Consider the following 27,264-nt stretch of genomic DNA (forward strand, 5'->3'; position numbering starts at 1 on the left):
GTTAACGGAGCCAAGTGGGAGCCACGTCATTGCATCACTCCAAAACGTGATACGTCACTGATTTCACCAATTTCGCGCTGACAGCGCTCATACAGGTACAAGGAGATGGACTATATTCATCGGTTTAGTCCGGGTCGCTCCATCTAGTTTGGCCTGAACCTAAGATACATGGATACAGAAGGTAGGGTAATTGTAATTTTGGTGGAAATACAGTCTCAACTGGTTACATTAGTTAATATTTATGCTCCAAATGGGGATGAGCCAGATTTCATTGGAGAGCTGGAGGCTAAAATTCAACAAATGGGAAATTATCAAATTGTAATTGGAGGAGATTTTAACTTAGTGATGGATCCAATTCTGGACCGAAGTAGCTTAGTGAGGTGTAGGAGCAAGAAAGCTGCACAGACAGTCAAAAGTATGTGTGAGAATTTGGGATTAATTGATGTGTGGAGAACTTTAAACCCAACCAACAGAGATTACACATTCTTCTCTGCTCCTCATAAGACCTTCTTTAAATAAAAAAAAAAAAAGGCTCCTTTTATGGCTATAAAATCCAAGCTTTCATTTACAGTAGTATGTAGTTTATTTAGTAGTTGCTGATGAACCAAAAGTATTCATTATAAAGAAGTTCTGTGAGTTAGAAAATAATATCGGTGCATCTTGGAGCAGAGCAGCCGCATACACAGCCGGCGGTCAGAACGCGAAACAAGACCTGGACGTGACGTTCGTTATAATAATGTTACCATGAAAAGTGTGAAAAATAAACGACAATGGAAAACTGCTTCTAAATTATAGCCGACGGAGCTGACTGACAGCGGAGGAGCACTGCAGCGCTCTCGAGAGCCGCGGCCCAACGAACGCGAATAAAATAATCCCGTTCCCTCGTATTATTAACTTCAGGGAGCGACTTATTATATCGTTCCCCCACGTATTTTTAATTTTTTTCTCTATAACCACTCTGGGGCTCCGTGTTCGCTGTAGTTTTCAGAAAGCCGGTACAGTCTCGCTTCCGCCTTTTAGGTAGCGATAACTCCAGAGATAACTCCGCCCCCAGCTGATGACGCGTCGGGCCCCAGTCTGGCTCCACTCTGGCCCAGCAACGAAGTGGGGCCAGCATAGCACCAGTTTAGCCCCCGTTTGGCCGGGGCTTTGGCAGTGGAAAGACAAAGAACTGGTGCTAAGGCTGGCCCTGGCTCCGAACTAGCACCTGGTTCTTTCCGGTGGAAAAGCTCCCACTGTGTGGAGCTGACATGTTCTCTCTGTGTCCCTCTGAGCAAAAACTGGTCCAAATCATGTCTTTAAGATGTAATTTCCATGTCTCCAGAAGACGTCTTCAGGGAAGCCAGAATGAAGGTTTTTTTGTATGTCTTTCCTGGACATTGCATGGATGTCCTGTCTGGACATCATATAAACGTCCAAACAAGACCTCTGGTTGAGGTGACGCAATGAAAAAACATTAATAATTGTGACCACACCTGGAATTGAACCCTGTAGCAGAGAGGTGATTAAGCCCTGATGGGAATCAGGTGTGCTGCCTCACCTCTGCCCATAAAGGAGGAACTGCCCGGACACTGGTGTGACAGGCGGAAGAGACATATGCAGGACTGCAGAGTCTGCATGTAAGAGTTTGAGGTTTTTGTTAATTTAAACAAAAGAATTATGGTTTTGGGAACTTCTGACTCTGTGGGGGAAACTGGCGGTGGTGTGCACAACTGCCACACTGGCTCCCTGTTGGACCCACAGAGTGCGGAGGGGCACCCCGGGAACAGCAGTTGATGGAGGCTGTCCTGCTGCAGAAGGGAAGGCAAGCCGACCACATCAGGTCGCTGCTGCCCCGGTAGGGGGCCGCCTGAGGACCAGTCTGCCCTTGTGCCTGTGGTGCTGTTCTATTCCCCGGAAAAGGAGGAGGTGCGCACGCAGAGCGCGACACGGCTGATCCCCGCACCACGGAGGAGGGCGGCGCGGAGAGGAGGAGTGGGTATTGGTGTCCACAGCTTGCTCCATCCCCTCCCCCAGGGGACCCTATGGCGGCGGGGCCGCCTCTGTAACCGGCCTCCTGAGCAGTGATTCTGACAATAAAAGTATGTCACTTACATATGACAAGCTTAAAAAGTATTTGTAATTAGACTAACAATGCCCCAAATAACATCAATTCATACAATGTCAAGGAAAGACGTGCAAAAAAACTTTCATTCTGTCCTCCCTGAAGATGTCTTCTGGACGTATGGAAATGACGTCTTGATGACGTGATTTGGACTGTTGCTCAGTGGGGTATGTGTGAATTTTCTGCGGTGCTTCAGTTAACTTCCACAGTGCAAAATAAATTAAAACAAAAAAAACATCAAGAAAAAGGCATTTTATGTTTATTGGTGACCCTCGTGTGTGTGCGTGTGTGTGTGTGGGTGTGTGTGTGCCCATGAATCTTCTCGTTGTTCATATTATTTCAGGTTGGAATGCTTGATAAAGTGAAAAATATATAGGCGCAGCTGAAGAACTACAAGCTCTTATTTGTTTACGTAGAATTCAGATAGAATGTAATGTTCACATTTACCTCTCGCTCCTGCTCTCACACACACAAACAAATGCATAAAAAATAGTCAGCTGTAAAGTGCTCACTCAGTGTAGCAGCTGCATCAGCAGCGTGAGACAGGCTAGGAAGGTGTGTGTGTGTGTGTGTGTGTGTGTGTGTGTGTGTGTGTGTGTGTGTGTGTGTGTGTGTGTGTGTGTGTGTGTGTGTGTGTGTGTGTGTGTGTGTGTGTGTGTGTGTGTGTGTGTGTGTGTGTGTGTGTGTGTGTGTGTGTGTGTGTCATCCAGAGCAAGGAGAGAGAAAGAGCGCATGTGTGAGGAATTAAGGCTGATGGGATCTGTGGGCAGACAAAGGAGAATCACTGGTACTCTCAGCATCCATTAGACTAACGCTGTGGATCAATATTGATCCTTACGACCACCAAGCACTGTCTAATAGGTTTCAGGCCGTCATGATGCAATGATTGCACTGGTGTACATGTCCCGATGGATGAGATCGGGGGTTGAGAGGAGGGACCGCGGCCAGAATAAGGGGGAGACAAAGCCATAAAGAGGTGAAAAAGATTCACATGCCCACGAGGAGAGAAGAGAGGAAACAGCATTGGTGATAATGTGGACAAGGAAAAGTGAAAGTGATGGAGAGAAGACAGAATAATAGTGAGATCTTCCTTTGCACATGTCACCACAGTTTGAAACAATGAATCCATACATACTCTCTGCTGCTTGTTGAGCCTGCCAGATACTCAGAGCATCGACTCCCGATGATTTTAAAGAACATGTCGGGACGTAGAGGAAGTATCTGTGCAGCCATAATAATAAAACCATCAGACGTTGTCATTATCAGTGTGTGCGTACATGTGTTTGCCTGAAAAAGTGTAAAGGGAAGAGTGAATTGTTTAATCCTGAATGTATTTTCCTGTCTGTTCTTCTGCTCTGACACCCCCTCGCTGGAATAATAAATAGTGATCAGCTGTTCCTGTAATTTGGCCACCTGACTCTTATTATCTACTGGGCCAGCTGAGGGGACGGGAAAGAGGATCTCTTAGATTACAAAGCATTGCTGAACGATATGCAGTCTTCCTTCTCACTCTGCTATCTTTGGTATCTCAATATTTTAATAAGACAAAGTAAATGACTCTGTCATAGAATCGTGCAGAGTTATAGTTATGGTCTGAGGCAAGTTTATGCTGAGCTGAGCTGCACTCATTACAATAATGAGTGAATGATTTGAGTTGCTTTAATGGGTAACAACTGCAAATAAAACTTAATTTCTCTACATATAAATATCAGTGTAGTTTCTCCAAACACTGCATATATTTTTCCTTTCTTTCCTTCCGTTCTCATTTTACTCTCAGAATACAGAAATTCATATCCAATAACAGAGACGAAGTAGATCAAGAACATAAGCAGAAAGTAGCATTACATTTATTGTGGTGCTAGTTGAAATGTTGTACTTCAGAGAGAAACTGAAGTTTTCTCTGCACTGCAGCTTTGATTACCAGTTAGGCCAGTTTCCTGTTTTTACATAAACAAACATAAACTACTCTACACTCAAGAACATCAAGCTCCTTGTTTGAATGTAAAGAAGCACCTCGTGAGGGATTCACTCTGAACGTGTGGATGCCCGTATGTTTAATCCATCTGTAAAGTATATTTTGTATTCAAATGGTGGATATCTTACTGTAGATCTTTGTACTGAAGTAAAAATGATAAATTACTTTCCATCTCTGTGTTTTAACCTGTAAATCTGGTGACTTCATGTGCAGCAGTAGAGAGAAACATCACATCTGATTGCAAATTTTGATCAATTATGGAAAGAAGAAAACTGTTTTTCAGTCCATTAGGGTTGTTTTTAAATGCATAATTTATTCCTATTGCAAAATGTAATCACATGTCACTGTTGCTACATTGCATGTTTGTTCAGACGGATTGTTTTAATGAAAATGATACTTAACAGTGTACAGACAAGAATTAGTTTGCAGTTTGTTTCTTATTATTGGAGGCTACGGCTAATCTTCCTCCAGCACTGCACTCACACTGCAGCAATGATGAACCCCTCATTGTATACAAGCAGGCTCATAAAATAGACATTAACATCTATTCCCAGCTCATTTGAAATATCACTCCAAACTGACTGAAAGTTGAAACCTCGACCAGGTATTTCAGTTTCACAAATGTACCCATGATGTATAATTTGAATTTAGATCACACTCTCTCTTTCTTTTTTTCCTTTTTGCTTCTCAGAGGCATCAGTTGGGCAGAGCTAAAGCCTGCAGGCTCGTCTTTACACAAGGAAAAAAAGAAGCTGAAGCACAGTCTGAGCTTTGTGCAGGAGCCTGCATATAGAGCACATAGTGTCAGGGTAACCAGGCAGTGCAGCTGGCCTTTCACAAGCATGCAACTTTAAAGCAGTGTTTAAATCAAGGTCCAAAGGACAAGGACTCTGTTCTCCCACATGAACACACACATGCAAGGGAGAGAAATAGAAGAGAAGTAAACCAAGAAAATGTGGAAATGATGAACCTTCTTTATCAGATCGAAATGATTGATAACTGCGTTGATTCTGGCAAGACTAAACAACAGTAGAGGATTGATTAACATAAATTCTTTACTAAAGTGATCAACATGACTGTATTAATAGAATAAAACAACTGCATTTACTCATTTGAAAGTCATAATACACTTTTTTGTTTTATAATTGACAGGGTCATTCATATTGCTATCAAAGAGAATTTATACATTAACGCCAATCAGCAAAGGCTTCCTGGTACAAGTAATGACTAACAAATAAGTCATTGATTGCTCTGTTGTGTCATGTGAAATGTGAAGTTGTCTCAACTACTGACACTTTGTTTTTAAAAGCTTATATATATATTTATATTATTTACAGAGAGAATAAACTCTTCCCGCTTCGCTATCCTGTGACAGCAAACGACGCGCAGATAGTATTCTGATGATACTGTTTCTCAAAAAACAAGAAAAACTTGCCAGGAAATTCACCCTCTCTTCCCTCAAACCCTCTCCACAGCATTCCTCTCATAAGTGGAGTATTTTTTTAAGAAACTAGAGTGAGCTGGTATGCAGTTGGACCCATAATGGAGCTGCTTCTATGGGAGGTTCCTGTTATCGCCATCAGATCTCTTCTCATACTCTGACCCATGGTCCACTAGTTATTTCAAGGTTGGATGACGATACTTTGCTAATGCTTTCCCAGACTCCACACACACACACACACACACACACACACACACACACACACACACACACACACACACACACACACACACACACACACACACACACACACACACACATGCCTCCGCATATGAAATGTGTAGACACACCCCTCTCCACTGGACACATACACTCACAGATGCACAGGACCCCAAATATGGTTTTACTCCCTGTTGTCAATGTATGTTCGTTAGCACCTGCATGACAAAGACCCTTTAGTTAGACAGTAGTGAGAAAAGCAGGCATGAAAGCATTCAACAAGAAGCCCTCAAATTAGTGTGAAAACGTGTTTATCGCAGCTAATTCCAACTAAACACCCACCGCTTGTCTAAATTCAATCTGTGAACTCGCATAGAAATGTGCCAAAAGAGAATATCTTGTTTTCTGTTCCGTCTTTGTGGCATCATAGCACTTGCTTTCATCCCACAACACCCCTCCCCTGCCCCCTCTTCCTTTCTCTACCTCCTGCAAGCATTCCTGCCCTTCCCCCCTTTTAGTTCCCCTTGACAGTATGGATCTGTGAAATGTTTGCAGGGGTGTGCTGCTATGGCATCGAGGCCTCGGCCACAGGCATGGCAAAGACGAATAGGCCGAGGTGAGCATTGGCGCAGAAATTAGTTTTCAGTGGCAAAACCTTTGTTTGTCCAATTTCGACAGGCGTATCACAATAGCCAGCAACAGCACACAACACCCCCACCTACCCCACCCCATCCACCCCCACCCCCAACCTGTGGCCTAAAGGACATTGCTCTCTGTGGTCAAATAAGCAAGCTAAACCCTAACTAACCCAAGCTGATAGGAGCAGTACTGGTAGCAGATTTCAACATGTGGTTTGATATTAACAGAGTCTGTAAATAATGCAACTCCGCTTGTCTTACAAATAAAGAAACAAATTCCCAGGTTAGGGAGGTTCATGGTCTTTGTATGTATTAATCCACCACTGGTCAATTTAACCTTACTCGATGCATCTAAAGTTTCAAACTGAATGAACAAACCTTTAAATGAAATCTCAGTATCCTGAAGTGTGTAAAGACAATAGTGAGCAGGTTAAAAAACAACAACAATGTGGACAGACGAGCAAAAGTACAATTCAGTTGTCAAGAAGTGACCATTACAAATGACACGAGTTACATTTTTTGTCATAGTTAAATCATTGTATAGATTTAATGCAGAGATAGAACAAGCTGATTGTACCCGGCAGTCAAGATCAAGATGATTTTTTTAATCAACCTTACACATAATTTTTAAAAAGAGAAAACTGTAAATCGATGGGTTAAGATGACGAAACTCTTTCATGAAATAGCCCTCATAAATGAAATATTTAAGAAGACAGTCGAGAAATGATAGATGATGAAAGAAAGCATGAGAGTGGGAAAATAAAAGATCAGTCTAGACTATAACAATCTCTTTTTATTCTCTATTCTGAACAATCATTTTGAAATTAACAGTCCTCACAGGTACCATTCTTATAAAAGGTCAAAACATTTATGTCATGTCACTGCATATAGTAATAGAAAGGATATATGAAAGTCTAAATCAAATAATATACTACCATTAAACCACTTTGTAATATTAACGAGCCTCACACGCAGACAGGTTTGTTTATTTCATTCATTAATATCATATTTACTGTCCAGAATTTTTGCCATGCTGCCCAGTTTCACGGTCTGTCGGTACCCAATTACCAGAATTTAAAACATCTCCTCACTGCTCTCTCTTCTCACTCTCGATGTCCTTCTTTCCTCAAGTGGTTGCAATTTATTTTTGGTTACTCAAGAGAGAACATCCTTTTTGCCTGAGTCACCGCCATAAACATTGCAATGGTTACAGCTCTTAAGAAAGCCTATCTTATGTTTGTGATATCTTAATGGCTTTCTTGCACCATCTGGGGATTAAACTAAATTCACAATGATTTGACAGCCAGCTTTTTCTCAGACAGCTTGGGTGACCTCAGTGCTGAGAGCCTCCACCATGTCTGACACTGCATCAGGAACTTCCTGGACATCTCCGCTCAGGTTCACGTCCTTTTTCAGTTCAAAGTCAATCTGTTCCTTGACAGGAATCTCCTCCTCTGGCTTTTCACTCCCATTAACACATCCCTCTGTATGTGTGACATCAGTAGGGTCTCCACACTCCCCATTCACAGCTAGAGGAGCTTCTTCGTCGGCCTCATCATCTTCCTCAGTGACAGAGGGGCTCTTTAAATCTCCATTTTCCATTTTAACTTCCACCTCGACTTCTGGGCAAGGCGCCCCCTCTGCAGGTTCTTCAGCTGCGTTCTCAGATTCATCAGTAATTTCAGTGGCAGAGATGGACTCTGAGATGACAATGTCAGGAACAGGCTCTGCTGCTTCTGGCTCGACTGCTGCTTGGGCAATGGAGGTTTCTGTTACATCCTCTGCTGCAGCCCCCAAGGCCTCAGATGCTTCTGCTTCCAAAGTCTCAAGCTCAGGAACATCAATTGTGGGGGCAGCTGGTTCTGGTTCACACTCTTTCAATTGCTCCTCTGTTGCAGGTTCCACTGGTTCAGCCTCTGGCTCGGGATCTGGTTCTGGTACTTGTTCTGGCTCAGGTTCTGGTTCAGGTACTTGTTCTGGCTCAGGTTCTGGTTCAGGTATTGCCACTGACTCTGGTTCCTGGTTTATTTCTGGCTCCACAACTTGTTCTGGCTCTGGTTCATGCTGAGGCTCTGCTTCCTGTATTTGCTCTGGTTCAATGACCGACTCTTTCACTGGCACAGGCTCAATAGCGGCAGCAAGCACCACTGTCTCATCGACAGTGACCTCCGGCTCAGTAACAGTCTCTGGGATGGGCTCCGGCTCCTGCTCTTCAGGTACTTTCTCTGGTTCAGGCACAGATTCAACAGCTGCAGCAGATTCTTCTGCAAGAGGTTCTTCAGGTACAGCAGACTCAGGTTCAACCTCTTTTGGGGCCGGCTCCTCTGGAGCTGAAGCAGAGGATTCCTCTGCTGACGCTGTAGCCACTGGGAGCTCTACAGGAACCTGTACTTGTACTGCTTCTACAGCTGAGACAGATTCCTCTGCTAATACAACTGGCTCTTCTATTTCTGGAACTGGTTTCTCTAATGCTGTCGCAGGTTCCTCTGCGACTGGAGCTGCTTCCACTGCTGCTGCTACTGGTTCTTCTGCTATTGGAGCTGCTTCCTCTACTGGTGCAGGTTTATCCTCAACAACTGGATCTGCTTCCTCTACTGCTGCAGGTTTTTCCTCAATAACTGGAACTGCTTCCTCTACTGCTGGAGGTGGCTCCTGTTCTACTGGAGGTGCTTCGACCACTGAGGACTTCTGTTCTGGAACAGCCTCCTCCGCAGCTGCAGAAGCGGATTCCTCTGGAGGTGCCGATTTGGGCTCTTCTGGAGCTTGTTCAGCGTGCACAGCTTCGGTTACTGCTGCGACTGCTGACGCAGCAGCTTCTTTTACCACTTTGTCCGCCTCAGCTATCAAGTCAGCTCCTGTGGGTGGAGCGCCGTCTTCCGCTTTAGCAGACTCCTCTGCAACAGTAGCTGTTGCTGCAGTCTCATCCTTCTTTTCTTTTGGGTCGCTCACATCATAGCCCTTCTTTCTCTTGCTCAGTTTGCCTCCCATGATGTCTCCTAAGGACAAATAAGACATTATTTAATTGGACTTTTCTCTTTAATCATGAATGATGCAGCAGTGTTCAGGAAAAGTATGATGATGTACTCTATTTCCAGTTTGCTGGATCAGCACGTCACACAAAACAGTATGACTGCACCTCAGTAAAAGCCAAACATATTCAGCTTTTCAGTTTAGATGGTTAAAATCTAATCATAAGTATGTGTTTGGTTTGTCAGCAATGTTGCTTCTCCTTGGTGGTTTTGATCATTCATCAAATATAGACAGAAAGTACGAACCAAACACAAAAATACCAGATATCTGCCAATATTTGAGTATGTCCAAACTCTAAACTCTGAAAATGTCTATTCTTACACTCTCCACAAATGTGCCAAAAACATATGCAGTTACCTCCAAATGAGTCATAACAATGCCGTTGATTACAGGTCTGTATAAAACGCAGCCTAGCTTTGGAACAGTTCCTTCAAATGTAAAAGAGCTTTCACTTCTATAGAGGGTTCTTTTGTCTGTAAATGAACCAGAAGTTCAATTAGAAAACTGCACTCTGCCAAACCACAGTTTGGCAAGAAAATAAATGTTAGTGCATGGGAACTTTACAGAGATCAGCAAACTCTCTAGAGTCTCTACCCTTTCAGGAATGTCTATGGAGGCTTGATGCCAAATGAACCCAACAGTCTTAGTTGAATATCTATGGTGTCGATGTAAAGCTCACTTTCTCTTGGTATGACGAGATTATAAAAATGCACATGTAGTTACACAGACAAAAATATCGGTGACATGTCAAAATCAGTGCAAAACCACAGTCGCAGTCAATGAATGGCGAGAGACTGTGCAATGGACACGCAGTTCTTCATTGTAATGTCACAACATGTTGTGGCTGGAGAGGAAGTTTAAGGCAATGATTGCCACATACTGCAACTTCCCCAACAGATAAAGAACTAGAAGTTCAACTTTAACTCGGATATTGTATTTCAGCGAACCCTGAAAGAAATCAGGCTGTTGGAATTCCAACTTTTAAAGAAAAAAGCATAGAAATGTGCTGATTAACATGAAGGATATATGCTATATGCACTTTTAAATGCTGCATCGACTCTTTTTCTTCTGATTAGCAAAATGGATATGGGTTTTCTGTTTTACTGAAATATGGCGCAAGCGGGGCAGCATGAGGGCACACAGTGCGGGAACTGTCCATAGTGCTGCAATGGAGCAATCAAGACAGGATGCACCACTAACCAGGCTCGGATACATTACACCGAGAGTCTGATAACCTGCAGTTTCACAAAAAAACTAAAAAGCAGGTATTTCTTCTTTTTGCATCACGCTTGTGAAATCCCTCTGTAGTGGCCCCTTTTGCATTGATTATAGCTTCATTATGTTCATGTGATTGGTTTTTGTCTCGCCTATTTTTTCCACCAGACCCCCATGGATGTCGGCCTCCCAATCGGACAAAGCAAAGGCGGGCAACCTTATGAGAAAATACATTTTTTTTTGAGGAATCAAAACGTCTTTTTGCTTGACTGAGATGAATTTAGATTTTACGTGAATTTTTTTTTTTAACATTTAAGACAAATGGAGTGACTGTGACGAAGAGGCATGAATAGAGCAGCATGTGCCGGCCGGTAACAAAGGATGGGGATCCCTCAGCAGCAGCAGCTACTCACTGAATAAAGTAATGGGCTGGGCTAAATTGGCAGCACACACTGACATGAAGCTGTAGGGTACTATAGTATAGACTGCAGACGACTATACAGCAGAATTAAAGAAGCCCTGTGGACTGGCCACAACCACTTGAGTGATAAAGGCAGCAGAGGGGTCTCCATCCCCCATTTCATCCCACCCACTGCTGCTCCTCTCCTCTGCTCTGCCCTTTTTTGTTCATGACGATCTGGAAATGTCTGATACTCACAAAGGCACGTAGAAATGAGCAAAAGTCGCAACTACAACCTGTTAATCTATCACAATTTTTTTTTTTTTTCACCTGAGGTGGGGTTTTTTTTAAACCGCCTGTTCGAGTTAAAGAAAATGTCCTAGAGCGCATCTTCAGTCGGAGACAACGAATAAAAGGAGGATACCACTGTGAGGCAAAAAGACGTTACTTTGTCAGCAATCACAAGTGAGAAAATGCGGTAGTCTGATATGACGAAGAAAAGGAGAGAGAACAATGCTTTAACTCAGACATCTTTCTTTCTTTCTTTCTTTCTTTCTTTTCATCATTACAAACACACTTTTATAAAGGTAATAACAATTCAAAAACAAAATTATAGTAATAATAAGTCAAATAATGTTCGACTGACCTGTATTTCAATAGACTTGAGCTTCTTCTTTTTCCAATCTCCAAGCCTGGATGATGTGATAATAGAGGTTTTAAAAAAAAAAAAGAGCCTTGTGGAGTGACAGCTGCAGATTCCGCCCCTGCTCTCCGAGCTGCAGCCTGGGACTGGGCTGTAACCGAGGAGTGCCCCTCACAGTTTTCTAGACATCTGTCGCTATCACAATCCAGCCAACCCCACCAGAGCTCCGTCTGCAACCTACACCCTCCCATCTGAAACCCCTCCCCTCCGCACACACCCACTCCCACTGCACGTTTCACCCTCCTGGATAAAAAAAAAAAAAAAAAAAGGCATCTCAAGGTGATAAAGGAACAAACAGGCGCTTATTAAACTTCATAAAATTGTATTTAATTCATATTCCTGCTTAGCTGAGAAACACGTCCGTGGGAATACCATGTTAGTGGTGCCCGCCGCAGGAGTATTGCTGTAACATTAATAATGCATAGAGGCATTATGTCAGTGAAACCACTTGAGTACCCCTTCTCTTAAAACACACTTTACCCCCATAGGAGATGACTGTGATTCATTTATGGTGTTTGTGTTGTTTGTCAGCAAGATAACGTGCATGTTCATCCTTTTTTTGAACAGTGGATACATTATAATCAGAAATAAGTGTGACACTGCCAAATGTTTCTCATCCTTTATACAAGAAATTAACTGATTAGACCTGAGTATGTCCTTGTTGGTTTTGGTGTGTCCTCTCCAAATATTACGAAACATCAAGATGCATTGAGCATCTTACTTGCCCTCCAAGTGTTAATGAGACCAGAAGTGTTTCAGTCAGGGAGACTTAAAAGTTCACAACTGGACCTTCCAGATAAACATGTTGACGACTTTTAAAAATGTAGATCCTGGCTGAGTTTCAGTCAGGTGTGGGGAAATCACTCAGTATCATCACAGTCATTCTGCAGCACAATGAATACATTTGATGAAAGCTATCAATTTAGTTCTATGCAAATTAACCCCTGTAGTTCTTCAAGACTCATGACAGTATACCCTGTATGAAGAAGGGTTAGACCTGTTTGTGTTCAGACAATATATTTTTCTTCAGGGCCTACAAAACAATTGTTTACACAAGTCAGAACTGCCAAACCTGCAATTTAATCACAAATTGCTTGAAATGCAGCCAAACAGGTTCGTTTGTCCAGGGTCAGGTTGGTTGGGTTGTCATTGCATTTCCTTCCCAAAACTTTGAAAGCAGTACATTAAAGCAAGGATTACAAACACAACCCGTATTTCTCTATGCATGTAAAGTTTAAGCTATAGCACATGGCACATTTTCGTTTTCTTCTTTTATGTTATTAAATAATAATAAAACATCTAACTGGGTGTTTAGTATAAGCTCTACGGTGTGCTTGTATATGCCCTGGTGATTGTCATATGTCCTAATCCTTTTGGATTCTTCTTCCATTTCTTTAATTACATTAATGTTTCTATGTATGGATCTTTCAATGTATAGATTCTTCACTTACGTTTTGTTGAAATGAAATGTGACTGAGTATAATTGAGGCATCAGCGCCCTCTCCTGTTAGATAACGATGAATACAGCACGTCACTTCTGGAACTCGAGACCTATTGAGTTAAATGTTCCAAAGGCAATATTGTTCGATATTTATATTTTCTAGATTTGTCTGGAACTTTCTCTGTCACAGTAAATAGCCAATTGATGTTCTGTGTGTAAACAATTGACGAAATCAATAGATTCCAAACTGCAAGTTTCAAACTGCAAATCAGATCTGTGCATGCTTCTCAAATTTGATTAAATGTTTTGCTTCCTACAGTCCCTCATACACAAAATTGTGCTTTCTAGCTGTAATAGAAAAGCAGTAAATAAGAGTGCTTTTGTTTGTTTTCCCTGCTGGCAGCAGGACTAAACAGTGACAAAGGGGCAGCAGAGGCTGACTTTCACATGATGCAAAAGCTCAGGAATGCACTCCCAGGAGTGTATCCACCAGCTCAGCCAGCCACACTGCTGCAGACAGGACTCAAAAGACACACACAGAGGCCTTGGACTCACTGAGTTAATGTCCGAGCTCGTCTGTCTTCAACCCCTGTAGACCACAGGAATACAAGAAAAAAAATAAAGAAAGAAAGTAACAGGTGTTGGGTGCTGCAAAAAACTATTACCCAATAACTCACCAGTAAGCTTGTGCTGGAATGGAGGCAGTCCTCAGAAAACTGATATGTGTACTACAGACAAATGAAATTATTGTTGTCAATATTTTCTTAATGTGAAATATCTTAACTATACATCTTTAAAACCAATTTGTTCACAAACTTGCACATGTACTGTATGTGAGCCAGTAATATGCCAGTGAATTATTCACCCAAGAAGGTAAATTTGTAACTATGCATGATATATGATAATGATTATGACTCTTGCCTCACAATGACAATATTACCAGCTCGACCTCCCACAGTCCAAAACCATGCATTTCAGGCTAATTGGTGATCATATGGATTGAGTGCAAGTGAAAGTCTCTCTTTCTTTGACCTCCCATGGATTGTTGACCTCTCCTTCTCTGTTATCACCCACTGTCAGCTGGGATGAGCTCCAGTGCCACCTTATTGACCCTGAATTGGATAAAGCAGTAAATATGGAAGTATGAATTTGCCATGCATCATAGATGAGTTAGATTAGTCCCCTCCGCACAAGTTCTAAGTTCCCTCTAAGGTATTGCAATAAGCAGTGTGTACAATCCGAGGTGTCACTGAAGTCCTAAATGCTGATTTAAAAGCCTGATTTACCCTAACTCAGACGTTTTATGGTAATATGTTGCCGTTATATGACGTCATTCATAATTAAGGATTGGTTACTGCAAATCTGTCGGTGTTCTTCTTGCTAAATATATGGTTAGAAGTAACTACAGTGAAGAAACAGCTTTCATTTACAAATTACTGTTTTCAATAGATGAGGACAGATGAGATAGAAAATCTATCTGCATACATATTATATATATATATATATATATATATTATATACAAATTTTCAGCACAACACAAAAGAGTACCCTCTAGCGGAACATGATAATTCTGCAACGTCAGTGACGTCTGAGTAGGGAAATACAAAACCACAACAAACAAGCATTAAAGAAACATTTATTTCAAACAGAAATAACAATGTGGCAAATCTCTATTTATTTGCATGTTCAAAATTGCAAGGCGTGATTTACAAAGCTGAAAATGCTACCGAGACTAAAACATTTGAGATGCAAATAATTAAGTTGCGAGGTCATTATCTCTATATATGACGCCCTGAGATCAGCTCTATAAAATCACCGCGTTGTCCATCAGCTGATCGAAGAAAAAAAAAAAGAAATTACATCACTTATTGGAACGCAGCCAAAAGAGCTGCCGACAACATAGTGCAGAGGCGCACCGCCGAATTCCGGCGCGACGTCACGGTCATCGAATGCAACGTACCCGCGTCCTCTCGGATGGAGGCGGTGCTAGTGGCGCCGGAGCAGCAGCAGGGCCTCGCCTTTGTGGTCGTGGAGAGAGAAGATGGCTCCCGTTCTGGAGAAACAGCACCCGGGCGCTGCCGGGGCAGGCGACAATAACAGCGAGGAGGAAGAAGGACAAAACCTCTGGCAAGTCCCGCTGTTCTTTTTACCGACTCCACTGCCGCCGAGGCTCCTCCCGGAGGAGCACCGGTGTGTTGTGCATTGTCACTGCCTGTGTCTGGCTCCCAGACGCCGGCCCGGCTCGCGCTGACTGAGCGGTCAGTGTGCTAACGTCAGCTAACTGCTGCTCGGCTAACGCTACAGAATGTTGCTCAAACCTGTCAAGGACTGGCCAATGTGATAGTTTTACCAACGCAGTGGGTGGTGCATGACATTCTATTCTCTGGAGAACTGATTAAATAACGTAGAGCGCTGACAGTTTTGATCAAAACAATCATTTAAGCTGATTTTATGAGGGATACTTAAGGCTAACAGCTAGCAAATGCCGTAAACCGGTAACTCAAAAAATATTCAGAAAAAAAAAAGGCATACTTCCTCTTTTAGGACGCATTCGTTCAGGGGTGTTACATTCAAGAGGCTTCAGTTTGTCGGCTTGCACCTACCGTGAACAGCATATCTTTAACACACTGGCCACTGGAGGTGATTTGTCATTTCCTGTTTTCGGTGTTTGTACCGAACTCATCATCAGGACAGCTTGGACACATACAATAATCTCAATCCACCGTGTCACAAGTGGCGTTAACTTGTCTTAAATCAGCGGTAAATGTTTTATTTGCAATCGGGGCTGTAATAAGCGTTCAATTTATAAACTGTATTCACCTTTTTCTCATATGCAGGACTTCAATATTGAGTGAAGTTTCTACAAGGTCGAGTTCTAAATTGCCATCAGGGAAGAACATCCTGGTATTTGGTGAGTATCGTTTCAATAAAAGTGTTGTCACAACGTGTCTGTTATTGGCATGTGCAGTGAAATCACCCCAAACGGTAAAAACACATTTTGCAAGTGGTAGTTTAATGTTCCACAATATGGATGCAAATGCGTAATAAAACAATCAGCGGGTATATTTATATGGGTTGTATACTAATGTTTGTCTGGGAGATGAGTAGCTTTTGTTTGTACACGATAGAACAACCATGAAATGTAGAAAAGTTTCACTGGTTTGTTAGATATCAATGCATGCCGACATTTGTCCATTTATAATATAAGAGTTGTGCAGCTTACAAATACAATGTCTTTGCAGGTGAGGATGGTTCAGGAAAAACAGCACTCATGGCCAAACTTCAAGGAGCTGATCACAACAAGAAAGGGCGGGGGCTGGAGTATCTCTACTTAAATGTCCAAGATGACGACAGGGATGGTGAGTTTACCTGCAGCAGCTTTTCTGCTGTTGTTTAACAGCAGTTGATCTAAGTAATACAATGACTTATTCATTCAGATATGATACTGGCTTAGTGTTTTGTTATTTTTTCCTTTGCAGACCTTACTCGGTGTAACGTGTGGATCCTTGATGGGGACCTGTACCACAAAGGCCTTCTTAAGTTTGCCGTCACAGCTCAGTCGTTACCTGACTGTTTAGCTGTGTTTGTCGCAGACATGTCCCGGCCCTGGACCATTATGGAGTCCCTGCAGAAATGGGCCAGTGTGCTACGTGACCATGTGGACAAACTCAAGATTCCTCCAGAGGTCTTGAGAGAAATGGAGCAGAATAGTAAGTAATTGCTGACTTTTACCTGTTTTATGAAAAAGTAATAAATTATTGATTTAGTGCAACTTTATTATTTAAATGTAGCTGTAACTTCAGCATTGCTTTTTGCTTGATGTGACTGGCCATTCAAGTTTTCAGCAAAATATTTTGACATGTTGGTGCATTACGTAAACTGCAGAGTCTAAAAACTGACATGGTAACACAAGTAAATGTTTTCTGCCAGTGTTTATTAATCCGACATATAGAAAGAAACATGGCGAATATACATTTTTGTTTGAAAGAATCAGGGCTCAGCAAAGATTTCTGAAGCATCCTGAGGTGTGCACAAAGAGAGTCATACATAATGAGAGCCAGACATTTTGGCTTACTTGGGGAAAAAGAGAAGTAGGTAGCTCAGTTGCATAGTTGCTGAAAACTGTATAACATTACTCGAATGGTTTTGGGTCATCATCACAGAGGCCCATGATCCTCAGCTGGCTGCTCTGGCCAGAGGCAAACTCTGCAGATCATTGACTTAGGCGTTGTTCTGCTGTTAATTTTAGCTATGATCATTTCTCGCTCATGAACAGTTCTTTTGTGTTGCTTTTCAGTCAAGTCAGTTGAGCCTGCAGGGTTTTGCAGATGGTTCTCGCATGTCTCTCTTAAGTTTTCTTCTTGCTGTTGCTTTTGAAAGTCTGAAATTCCTTTTAATAAAGAAGTACATTTTTTAGTGCATGGTGTATTAGACGGGTGTAGAAGCGCTCAGAGTCTCTAACATGCCGATGCATTGACAAGTGTTAACAAGCAGTCTCGTCTGCTCGCAGCTGTGTGAGACAAAAAGTGAAAACCGTTCCAACAAGTATAGTGAAGCATACTTAATCTTTACATGGCTGTAATGAAAATAATATGATAAAATGTTTTACTGAACTTACTTTCTTACTTGCATTGGTAAAGAATAGTTAATATTGACCTATGAAGTAGAGTCAACGATGTATCTGTTATGTCTTGTCTTCAGTAAATGTTCGCTTAAATGTTCATGATTATTAAAGTTTCCAGGTCATATCATTTCCTGTACAAGCATATTTGAGTCTTCAGTCTTGTTATGGAGTGTAAACTTTAAGTGGGTGGGATTTCTTCAGATTTCCTTCCATGTGCTCCTCCTGGCTGAGACTTTTTGTCCCCACCCATTAATATGGTCAGATTTCCAGTTTAGCTGAGGCAAGTCACCCACATGAAGCATCTCTTAGTTCATCCACTGGGATGTCAGTCGCAGACTGGTGAGACCCGGTGGGATAATGTTTGCAGACACAAGTGTGTGAGTGAGAGGCTGACAAACTGGAAGTGTGTGTCAGTGAATGGCTTTTGTCCAGGAAGTCTTGCATGCGTCTTGCATCATAGTTCCCTCCCTTCCAACAGGGAACGGAAAGGACGTAAACTCTGTAGCTGTGAATCCTGTCAGTGGGCCGGGCCACTACCGTGCTGTAACTGAAGTGGGACGGCTCCTGGAGTCGTCCTGAGTGAAATTATAGGATTGCACGACCACATATCTTGAAGAAAAATATACCCAAACTTAAGTGTTAGTGAAAAGATACTTTTTCTTTTCTTTTTTTGTTTGCTCGTGTGGCGTTTCAGAATGATTTGTAGGCAAACATCTGGACTGTTTTCTTTTGAGTGAGTGAACAGTTTAGGTCTTGTGTAAAACTTTGGTTAGTCTGAGAATAAGTCGTGACACCAAGAATTGTTATAGGATAGTTAGTTGACCAGGAAAAACAAAAAAAAACTTTATTCACAGCTAAGTGTTGGCTCAGATCTGTCTGTTGTTTTTAATCATACGGTACATAAACTTTGCATCATTCTTTAAATGAAGTATAGACAAACTTTGACTCAAAGTCTTCAATTGGAAGAGCAGGTTGAATTCGACCCCACCTTTGTTTGTAGAACAGATAAGCTGGTCTTTGTGGGGCAAAGTCTGTCTAATTCTTTATTTTTTTTATCTGAAAGTAATACAGGGCTCAGTGTTTCTCACTGAAGCATCACAAAATCATTCCTTGATTAAAATCCAAAATGCTAACAAACAAGTTGAAGCATCACTGAGACGTCATCAACCAGTCTAGTGCTAATTCATACTCTCATTAATGTGAACGTAAAGCGCAGTTTAGTACAGCTTCATGTCTGTGCACAGAGAATGCTGAATGTCTGCTGTTGCGATTAATTTTGTTGTTTCAGTTCAATAAAAAAAAAAAACAGTTATTAGGAAACCTCCTTTCGGGTTGTAAATATTCATGTAGGCATAGTCGAGCCCTAATATATGCTTTCGGCTGTTTGTGCATATGCTTTGGATTTGTGTAATCCTGATTCCAAGAGGGTTCTCATTTGGCACTGCTGAAAACACAGCTGTGGCCCTATGTACAACTAAATCCCCTGTCTGAACGTAAAGGGGTCAAGGCGAGACGGCAAGTCAATCTGGCTTCGTGGGCTGACTTCAAGTTCATTCTCAAAGCTCCCGAGGAAGTAGGCCAAAGCTTCCTGCACAAACCCTTCCACCCACCACCGCTGCACAATGCAGCTTCTTAGATGTCTGGGCAGCTGGGGAAGCACAGCAAGAAAGTGAAGGATGACAATTATTTATTCTGCTATACTGTATGTACACTTACTTTTGGAAAGGTGTTGACCCAATGATCAAATCCACCTGATAAAAGTTAAGGGAATGTCCAAACAGTCATAGCAGCCGTGGACGGTTGTGTTACTAACCAGGTTTACAGTTTTACAACAGTGTGTTCCTCCCAGGTTTGTTTTTGACCTTGACAGTGCAGGACCCAGGTTTCAATCCCAGCTGCAATAGGAAGGACAGTCTGCGTAAAACTAAGTTTACAGTGCGGTTAAAATTACTTGCTGTGGCAACCCTTTTAGAAGGCTAGCAAAGCCTTGCTATATTCATCTAAAGCACTATAACATTATGGCACTATACCACTAATAAGTCTTTGTTACATTAGATCACAATGAAGAACATTTAAAAGTGCAAAGCAGGTTGATATCAGTGAGTGATTCTTAGTGCATGTGAGTAAATCAAATGAGATCTGGTTTATTATGTATGAAGGACTTTTCCAGAATGAAATTCTGATTGACATTTCATGATAAACTGTTGGTCTGAGAATTTGGTGGAAGAGGCTTTTTCCCCACGGTGACATTAGTCTTTAACCAGCGGAGACAAGGGGCGAGAGTGAGGCATATGAAGACACCTGTTACCGAGAGATTATTGTTCACTTCACTTTTCCTCATTTGCCTTTCTCCTAGTGGTGAAAGCCTTCCAGGAATACTCAGAACCTGAAGATGGCTCCCCATCCTCCCCGCAGCGACGGGCCCCACCAGCAGGGGAGGACGAGTCCATCGTGCTACCACTTGGGGACAACACACTAACGCACAACCTGGGCATACCAGTGCTAGTAGTTTGCACAAAGGTGAGCCACACCTACAGCCCCTTTGCTGACTTTAGTCATTCAGTCCACTATTTATATATTGGTGTTGATCGGTCATTCTCTTGCTTAAGACAAAAGCTTTCCTGAAGTAAAAGAATTGTTTCGTTTGTCTGTGTGTGGACAAAAAAAGCCTATTTGACATGTAAACCTTCTCGCAGTCTCATCATTCACTCATCGGCACACCATGTTTCCTTTAATGTGCCTATTTTGTGATTTTCAAGGCAGCATCTACTACTATAAGGCTACTTTGTACTGACTTGTGAACCCTGCAGGCAACACTGGTGCTGAACAGTGCAGTATAATCATCGGCAAAGCTTCACATGCTAAGTGTGACTTGGGAAAATTGAGAATGTGGCCTTTATTTATCGTCTTAACAGGGGGAAAAAATCCTTTTGGCTGGGAAGCTTTTAACAAACCTATTTTGTCTTTATCATTTCATCTTACTAACTGAAAAGTTTGAAATTGGTGAACATGACAGGGTGGTGTTGACCAGTACGCAGGATCCCTCTTGTGACAACAGCTAGGACATAAAGAGAAGAGCTTGGAGATGAGATCAGTTCCTGAAGAGGCAGATTGTCTCACTCTGATGTCAGACTCCTGCTACTCTCCTGTCCCAGGTCTTTGTTTGTCAGGGCTTTATTTCTTTGTTATCGTATGGCAGACTGTGTCCATATTAGTGATTTATGTTTCCTGGGCTCCTGCTTTTGTTTCAATCCTGCTAATGCAGTATGACCTCAGGCGTAAAGGTCTTGAGCATTTAACATTGGCCTTTCACCTGGTCCATTGTACCACTGTATTGCATTTCTCCATATTGGCATGGTAAGACAATAAAATGACCTGTTCATACCCACAATTCTCCCCAACAACATCTTAAACTGCACTCTCACCTCATAATAAGAAGGCTCATGTTTCGAGTCTAGGTTGGGCTTGACAGCCTCACTTTGTGGATTTTACTCCTCCCTTTGCGTACTTGACTTTGCCCAACTCTCTTTACCTTTCACAGTTCAAAAACATGCATTGGTGACTCTCAATTGTTCATGAATGTGAATGTGTGTGTGTCCCTCCCTGTGATGAAAGCCGTCATCTATTGTCCACTGAGATCTGTTCCAGTCCTCCAACTGTGATAAAAGAATATGGATACATGTATTTTGGCATAACTTTCCTCCGTACCAGATTAACAAAAGCAGCATCACTAAGAGACTAGTTGTACGTTGTTTTCTCCGGGAATTTTTCTGATATTTATACCAAAGCTCATAAGCAGGGGTTTCTTGATGTGTATTGCACCTGTGTCACTAAATCATGTATGTCTGTCTCCTTTTGTTGTTTTTTTTTCCTCCTTCAGTGTGATGCTGTCAGTGTATTAGAGAAGGAGCATGACTACAGAGAGGAGCACTTTGATTTCATCCAATCCTGCATCAGGCGATTTTGCTTACAGTGTATCCTTTAATACGCAATATTCTGTAAGGTCACAATGTATTGACTGGTATTACAAAAACTGCCGCTGCTTCATATTTTCTGACCCATTTTTTAGCAGCCTGTGTTCTATGAAATCTACGGTTTATTCCTTAACCTGATGAACAGATGGCGCCGGCCTCATCTATTCATCAGTCAAAGAGGAGAAGAACCTGGATCTACTTTACAAATATATAGTTCATAAGCTGTATGACTTCCAGTTCGTCACATCTGCCTTAGTGGTGGAGAAAGATGCAGTGTTCATGTAAGTCAAACCAGAGAAGTGAGTGATTCTCCTGCAGCCTTCTTTCAGATGAGATGGCATGTCAAGAAACCAATTCTCACACAAAGGTTTCTCAAAACTGTCAGTGGAGTACCATTGCACCCCCTGCAATTCCTCTCTCTCTCTCTCTCCATTTTTAGTCCATCTGGATGGGACAATGAGAAGAAAATTGGGATTTTGCATGAAAACCTGTCAACGGTCAGACCAGAGGATCCGTTTGGAGATTTTATCATAAAGCCTCCAGTACGAAAGGTATAGTAGTTCAAAAAGAGACAAAATACTGACTTAAAAACTGCTTTTGCAGTGGCAGTGTGTCTAATATTCCCAATCTTTATTTAATTTACTTTCCTGCTCTTCACAGCTGGTTCATGACAAAGAAATAAATGCAGAGGACGAGCAAGTATTCCTGATGAAGCAGCAGGTATGCTTCAGTATTACATTTTTAATGATTTTTATACAAGACATTTATGCCTTTGGTTTGTTTTTGAATAAATTTGGATTTTTGTGCTTTTCTTGCTTTTTTTTTTTTTTAATTAAGGAAATATGCCCTTATATTTGATAGCATGAAAAATATAAGGTTTTGGAAAGGGCAATTTTCTCTACAGATATAGAACATCTCCCCAAAAACCTTTTACCAGTCGAAGTCCATTCTTAGAATATGCACTTTTCAGGATTATATTAACGTATGCACTACTCATAATACATGTGAAACAGCCACATGATACATAGCGCTGCTCTTACTTCCTTTGTTGTGATCAAGTGAATCAGGAAGCCTTTATTTATAAGAAAGGAAAAACTACATTTTTCCTCCTTTCTTTGCCCACAGTCAAATGTTGTTTTTTTTCCACTGTTCTGTAATTTAATTCGACACTTTATTGTTTTTCTATAGTGGAAATGTAAACTGAATCTAACTTTAAAATGTTTTTCCATACAGTCTTTGTTAGCAAAGCAGCCTGCCACACCAACAAGAGGAGCAACAGTAAGTTTAAAAATATTTTCATATTAAATATTTTTTTTGATCATCGTTTCTGATCTGAAAGCACAAATGGCATTTCTTTTTTTGTTGATGCCAACACGGTCAACTTGTCTTCTTTGTGTCAGGACTCTCCAGGACGGACGGCGTCAGGCTCTCCCAGACCGGCAGGTCGCGCTGGCCAACCAACTGGGACCAGCGGCTCGCCAATGACTGCTGTCAAAAAGCCCGATCCTAATATGAAAGGTCAGGGACATAATTTTCATACCCAAATAATGACACTCATACTTTGTTGTGTCGTGGTCAATAGTTTACAAGCAGTGACAGACCCACGTCCCCAAGAAAAACTAATTAAAGTCGGGGTTCTCTTTAATTATCTTCATTAATTGGGAATCTATGCTTGGATTCCTCTAAGACACATTAGGCTTGGTCGATTTAATTTCTGGCAGATCTTTTGGCTTTAATGTCGTCTCAGTTGTCTTTAAGTGTCGCAGTACTGCCTCCAAGAGGTGACAATTCATATAACTGCAAGTTTTCTGCACATCTCTCATCCTGATACTTGGATACCTGAAATATTATTATACACAGCCATGGACCCATTCAGTTTACACTAGAAAAATACACTGAATTATATTTGATCTTATATTCCTTAGTGTCGATGTCGTGTTGTTTTTATGGGAATTAACATGCTCTTCTCGGACACGCCCACTGTCACACTGCACAATAATAGTTCTTTCATACGCAGTCTTTCAGGTCTGTTCTAGACTCTAGAAAGAGTCTTATTTTATTTTATTTTTTTTGGCATGTGAAAATCTAATATGACAAAGCTGAAAGCGCAGCTGTGATTCCTGGTATCCAGTGAGGCAGTCCTGGACCTCAGGGTGGGAACCGCTGATCTATAGATAAAGAGTGGCGAGTCGTTGGTCAACATCACTACGATAAGAGTTAAAAGAGCTTTTGTCCTCAATTAATTGAAGATATTACGTCATGATGTAAAAAATAATTATAAGACATTCATAGATTTGGTAACAAATACAAGTTTAAGATAATTGATTTTTCATCAGCCTAAATCTCATTTTAACTAGTAACACAGTGTAAGTGTAGTTTAATGAAGGCTATGATCAACTATTTGTGCCGCCTGTTAAAACACACTGTTTTGTAATCGAATTGGTGGCAATCATGATACTCATACAAACAATTTCTCCTGCAGCGGGGGCCGCCAACGAGGGAGTGCTGGCTAACTTCTTCAACAGTCTGTTGAGTAAAAAGACTGGAGCTCCAGGGAGCCCAGGGAGCCCAGGAAGTGGAGCAGTAGGAGCGGGAGTTCAAGGGTCAGCCAAGAAAACAGGTACAATGTCTTATTCCTCTGTTCCCACCTCTGATATCTGTCAAAGCCCCCCCCCCCCCCCATACAGGTTAGCACTTGTCTTTTCACCAAAACACCTTGAAAGAAACAATTTGGAATTACTGTTGACTGTAACTTGTGTGTGTTTCATTGCGTCTTGGAGCATGAGGTGGCGTTCTTAAAACATCAAATTAGAAACAGAGACTTCTGTCGCTAGAAGCTGTGGATTATTTTGCTGTCTGGAGTTTTATCTCTGCAGCCTGATTGCGAAGGTTAAGCAGGAGAAAAAAAGACAAATTTGTCCTGTGTGAGTGAACTTCTGACAGCTGAGGAAACTTGCGACAGGCCTGTATGCACCCCCCCCCCCCCCCCCCCCCCGCCCCCAAATCACACCAGCCCCACCAAACTAATGCCACTCACACTACGCTAACTAATTTACCTGTTGTGTTACCAGAGTAACCTCACTGTTTTGCACATCAGCAGCTCTTCCTTTCAGCTTTTTTTTTTTTTTTTTTACTTTGTTATATCAGGCAGATATAACCATGGAATCCTCCCACTGAAATCTTTGCTTAACTCGTGTCTGCCCGAGACTACTGACACGCACTATTTTGGTCCAGCACTGTGCAGTTGTAACGTCCCTCAGACCCAGCTGAGATGAGAATGCATGATTAGTTTTGCATGTGTGTTAATCGTGGCGGTGAACTGCCAATCAACAGCATGGGAAAGCACCACCATCCAGCCCCCATCCATATGCTTGCTGGCCATAGCAAATTGTTTCCCACTGAAAGGCACACAGACGCTACAGGAGATTACTTTTGGGTTTTTGTCTCCCGTTTCTTTCCAAGGGCAGAAGCCGGGTTTGACTGACGTCCAGGCCGAGTTGGACAGGATGACTCGCAAACAAGACTCCGTGGTTTCAGCTAACAACATCCCACCACCGACAGAGAACGAAGCGTGAAGGCAACAAAAACGAATGCATCGTCAACCTGCGTTTATACTCTGGAAGCAAAAACATACATGTGAGCATAAAAAAAAAAAAAAAAAAAAAACATTGACCAAATTCCCAACGCCTATATCAGTCCGCACACGCAATGGGTTTACCGAATGAGTTTCAGACGCTATCAGATGTTTTGGTGAGATGGAAAAGAGAGAGGAAGTAGAGATGGAGGTGCTGATGAGGAGAGTGCTGAAGGCTTGGCTTTTTACTTCTGTCTTCTCTCCAACTGCTAAGTGTTATTTCGTGAGGGATGTCAGTTCATGGAAATGTGTGTGCACCCCCCCCCCCCCCCCGTTTCGAGGCTCCCTCTTCATGATGTTGAAGAGCAGAAATAGACACGTTTTGTGGCCTCTGGTTCAGGTTCATCTTGTGGAAGGAATTAGGTTGCAATTGGAACAATATTTAAACATGGAATAGATATCTGTGAACATTTTAATTCTGGCGACAACAAAAAAAAAACTAGTTTGTAAAATATGATGCTAATGTATTTATACAAATTGCCTCCTTTTTATTTTATTTTTGTGCACCATTTCTTGGTTTAAGGAAATATTCAACCGCATCACGCAACATGTTGAGAAAAGCCACTGACATCATGACACTAATGAGGACATGTCCTGATAGCTGATCGCATTTCATTCTACTTCCCTTGTCATCTCGAAGGATTTTGTAAATATAAATACAAAAATATTCAGGTTACCTTGATTTTTGTATAAAACGCATTTCTGTCCACACTCTTGAGAATAGCTTCCTTGACTAAATGAGACTTGTTGGGAGTCGACAGGCTTAAAAAGGTTTGCAGGAGAATCTCTTCTTTAGCTACAGCCGTGTATATTTGGGAAGGGGGTTGGGCAGCATCTTTCCTACTATAACTCCTAAGTGCCTCGCACAGTTAGCTGTTTGTGTCATAGTAGAGGTGCTTGTCTACGCAAGAGGAAATGCACTGTAGCACCATCAGTTAAAAGGTTTTTGTGTCCATTTCTTGTCATCCAAATAATTTATTTCGTTTTACATTTTTTGTTAATGCACAACAAGCCTGTGGTCTCTTGTTTCTTTTTCTTTCTTTTTTTTTTTTTTTCTGAAATATGATTTCTGTGGCCTAGCTGATGGTGTTAAATAGAGGAAATGCCTTCATACAAACTGTAAAGGCTGCTGATATTAGGAAGAAACCACATGTCAAAATCTTTTGAGTCCCCCAGACTTACTGTGGTTGAAACCACTCATTTGTAGCCAAAAACATGCACACAATTATTTGCTGTGGTTTGAACAAAATGAGATATTGTGTCCTCCTCCACGTTCAGATGTTTTATTCACGCTGTACTTCATATGTCAGTTCTAACATTCCCAGTTTCTACATGAAGTAGGTGTAGAAACACTCACCTGTTGGAAACCTGTTCGTCCAGTCCTTTTTGATTGGTCCTTGTTAGTTCCCACGCAAACTAAAACGACATGTTTTGCCTTCATTGTACAGCTAACAGTTTGTCACACTTGGCACCCGGCCTTCACAGGAATGCTCCTAATTAATCTGTGTGTCCTTAAGGGGTTGCTTAATTGTCTTATGTCATTGTCTTTGTTTTTATTATTAAAACAATTATACTGTACCATATCAAATCTGTTAGAATATTTATGGTTTTATGGCAACATGATCAAAATTAAGTGTACATTGTCATTCTGAAGTATGTATGCAAGGCTCTACTTAATCTTATGGATAGTTTACAAGAGTAGTTTTTGCAGCATTAAAGGCAGGAGTGAAGAGAGCAGCTATTTGCTATTCAGATAATAGCAAAACTGAAAACTGGAGTGAATTGGAACGTGGTACCAAAGACGCATCATAGTCACTATTTTCTACTTTTGTAGTTCAGTCATCCATAAGATTAACTAGTGGCCG

The 27,264-nt window shown here is 41.7% G+C and overlaps 2 protein-coding genes across 3 annotated transcripts; one reads left to right on the plus strand and one right to left on the minus strand.

The window, feature by feature from the left end:
- Positions 1–7,150: 7,150 nt before the first annotated feature.
- Positions 7,151–11,918, minus strand: LOC308126793 (uncharacterized protein). The gene is made up of 2 exons (XM_080491417.1): positions 11,669–11,918; positions 7,151–9,373 (listed from the first exon to the last, which is right to left on the minus strand). The coding sequence occupies exon 2, from the start codon at positions 9,363–9,365 to the stop codon at positions 7,692–7,694; it is 1,674 nt and encodes a 557-aa protein (XP_080347543.1). The 5' UTR covers positions 9,366–9,373; positions 11,669–11,918; the 3' UTR covers positions 7,151–7,691.
- Positions 11,919–15,004: 3,086 nt separating this feature from the next.
- Positions 15,005–25,474, plus strand: dync1li2 (dynein, cytoplasmic 1, light intermediate chain 2). 2 transcript variants are annotated; one of them, XM_080458034.1, is made up of 13 exons: positions 15,005–15,294; positions 16,005–16,078; positions 16,410–16,526; positions 16,647–16,877; positions 20,148–20,311; positions 21,672–21,765; positions 21,911–22,046; positions 22,205–22,316; positions 22,426–22,485; positions 22,999–23,043; positions 23,166–23,283; positions 24,248–24,385; positions 25,233–25,474. In XM_080458034.1, the coding sequence occupies exons 1-13, from the start codon at positions 15,209–15,211 to the stop codon at positions 25,247–25,249; spliced, it is 1,392 nt and encodes a 463-aa protein (XP_080314160.1). In that variant the 5' UTR covers positions 15,005–15,208; the 3' UTR covers positions 25,250–25,474. The 2 variants fall into 2 exon arrangements, with proteins under 2 accessions (XP_080314160.1, XP_080314159.1); XM_080458033.1 differs by having other exon boundaries at positions 15,106–15,294; positions 25,228–25,474.
- Positions 25,475–27,264: the final 1,790 nt, after the last annotated feature.

The sequence above is a fragment of the Lipophrys pholis genome (assembly GCF_963383615.2).
Source record: "Lipophrys pholis genome assembly, chromosome: 2".
Taxonomy (NCBI): domain Eukaryota; kingdom Metazoa; phylum Chordata; class Actinopteri; order Blenniiformes; family Blenniidae; genus Lipophrys; species Lipophrys pholis.

Excerpts from the sequence above, each read along its gene's own strand:
- dync1li2 (XM_080458033.1), top strand. The coding sequence starts at position 15,209 with ATGGCTCCCGTTCTGGAGAAACAGCACCCGGGCGCTGCCGGGGCAGGC. Across the intron at positions 15,295-16,004 it reads GAAGAAGGACAAAACCTCTG|GACTTCAATATTGAGTGAAG; the intron begins GCAAGTCCCGCT and ends TCTCATATGCAG. Across the intron at positions 22,047-22,204 it reads GAGAAAGATGCAGTGTTCAT|TCCATCTGGATGGGACAATG; the intron begins GTAAGTCAAACC and ends CTCCATTTTTAG.
- LOC308126793 (XM_080491417.1), bottom strand. The coding sequence starts at position 9,365 with ATGGGAGGCAAACTGAGCAAGAGAAAGAAGGGCTATGATGTGAGCGAC.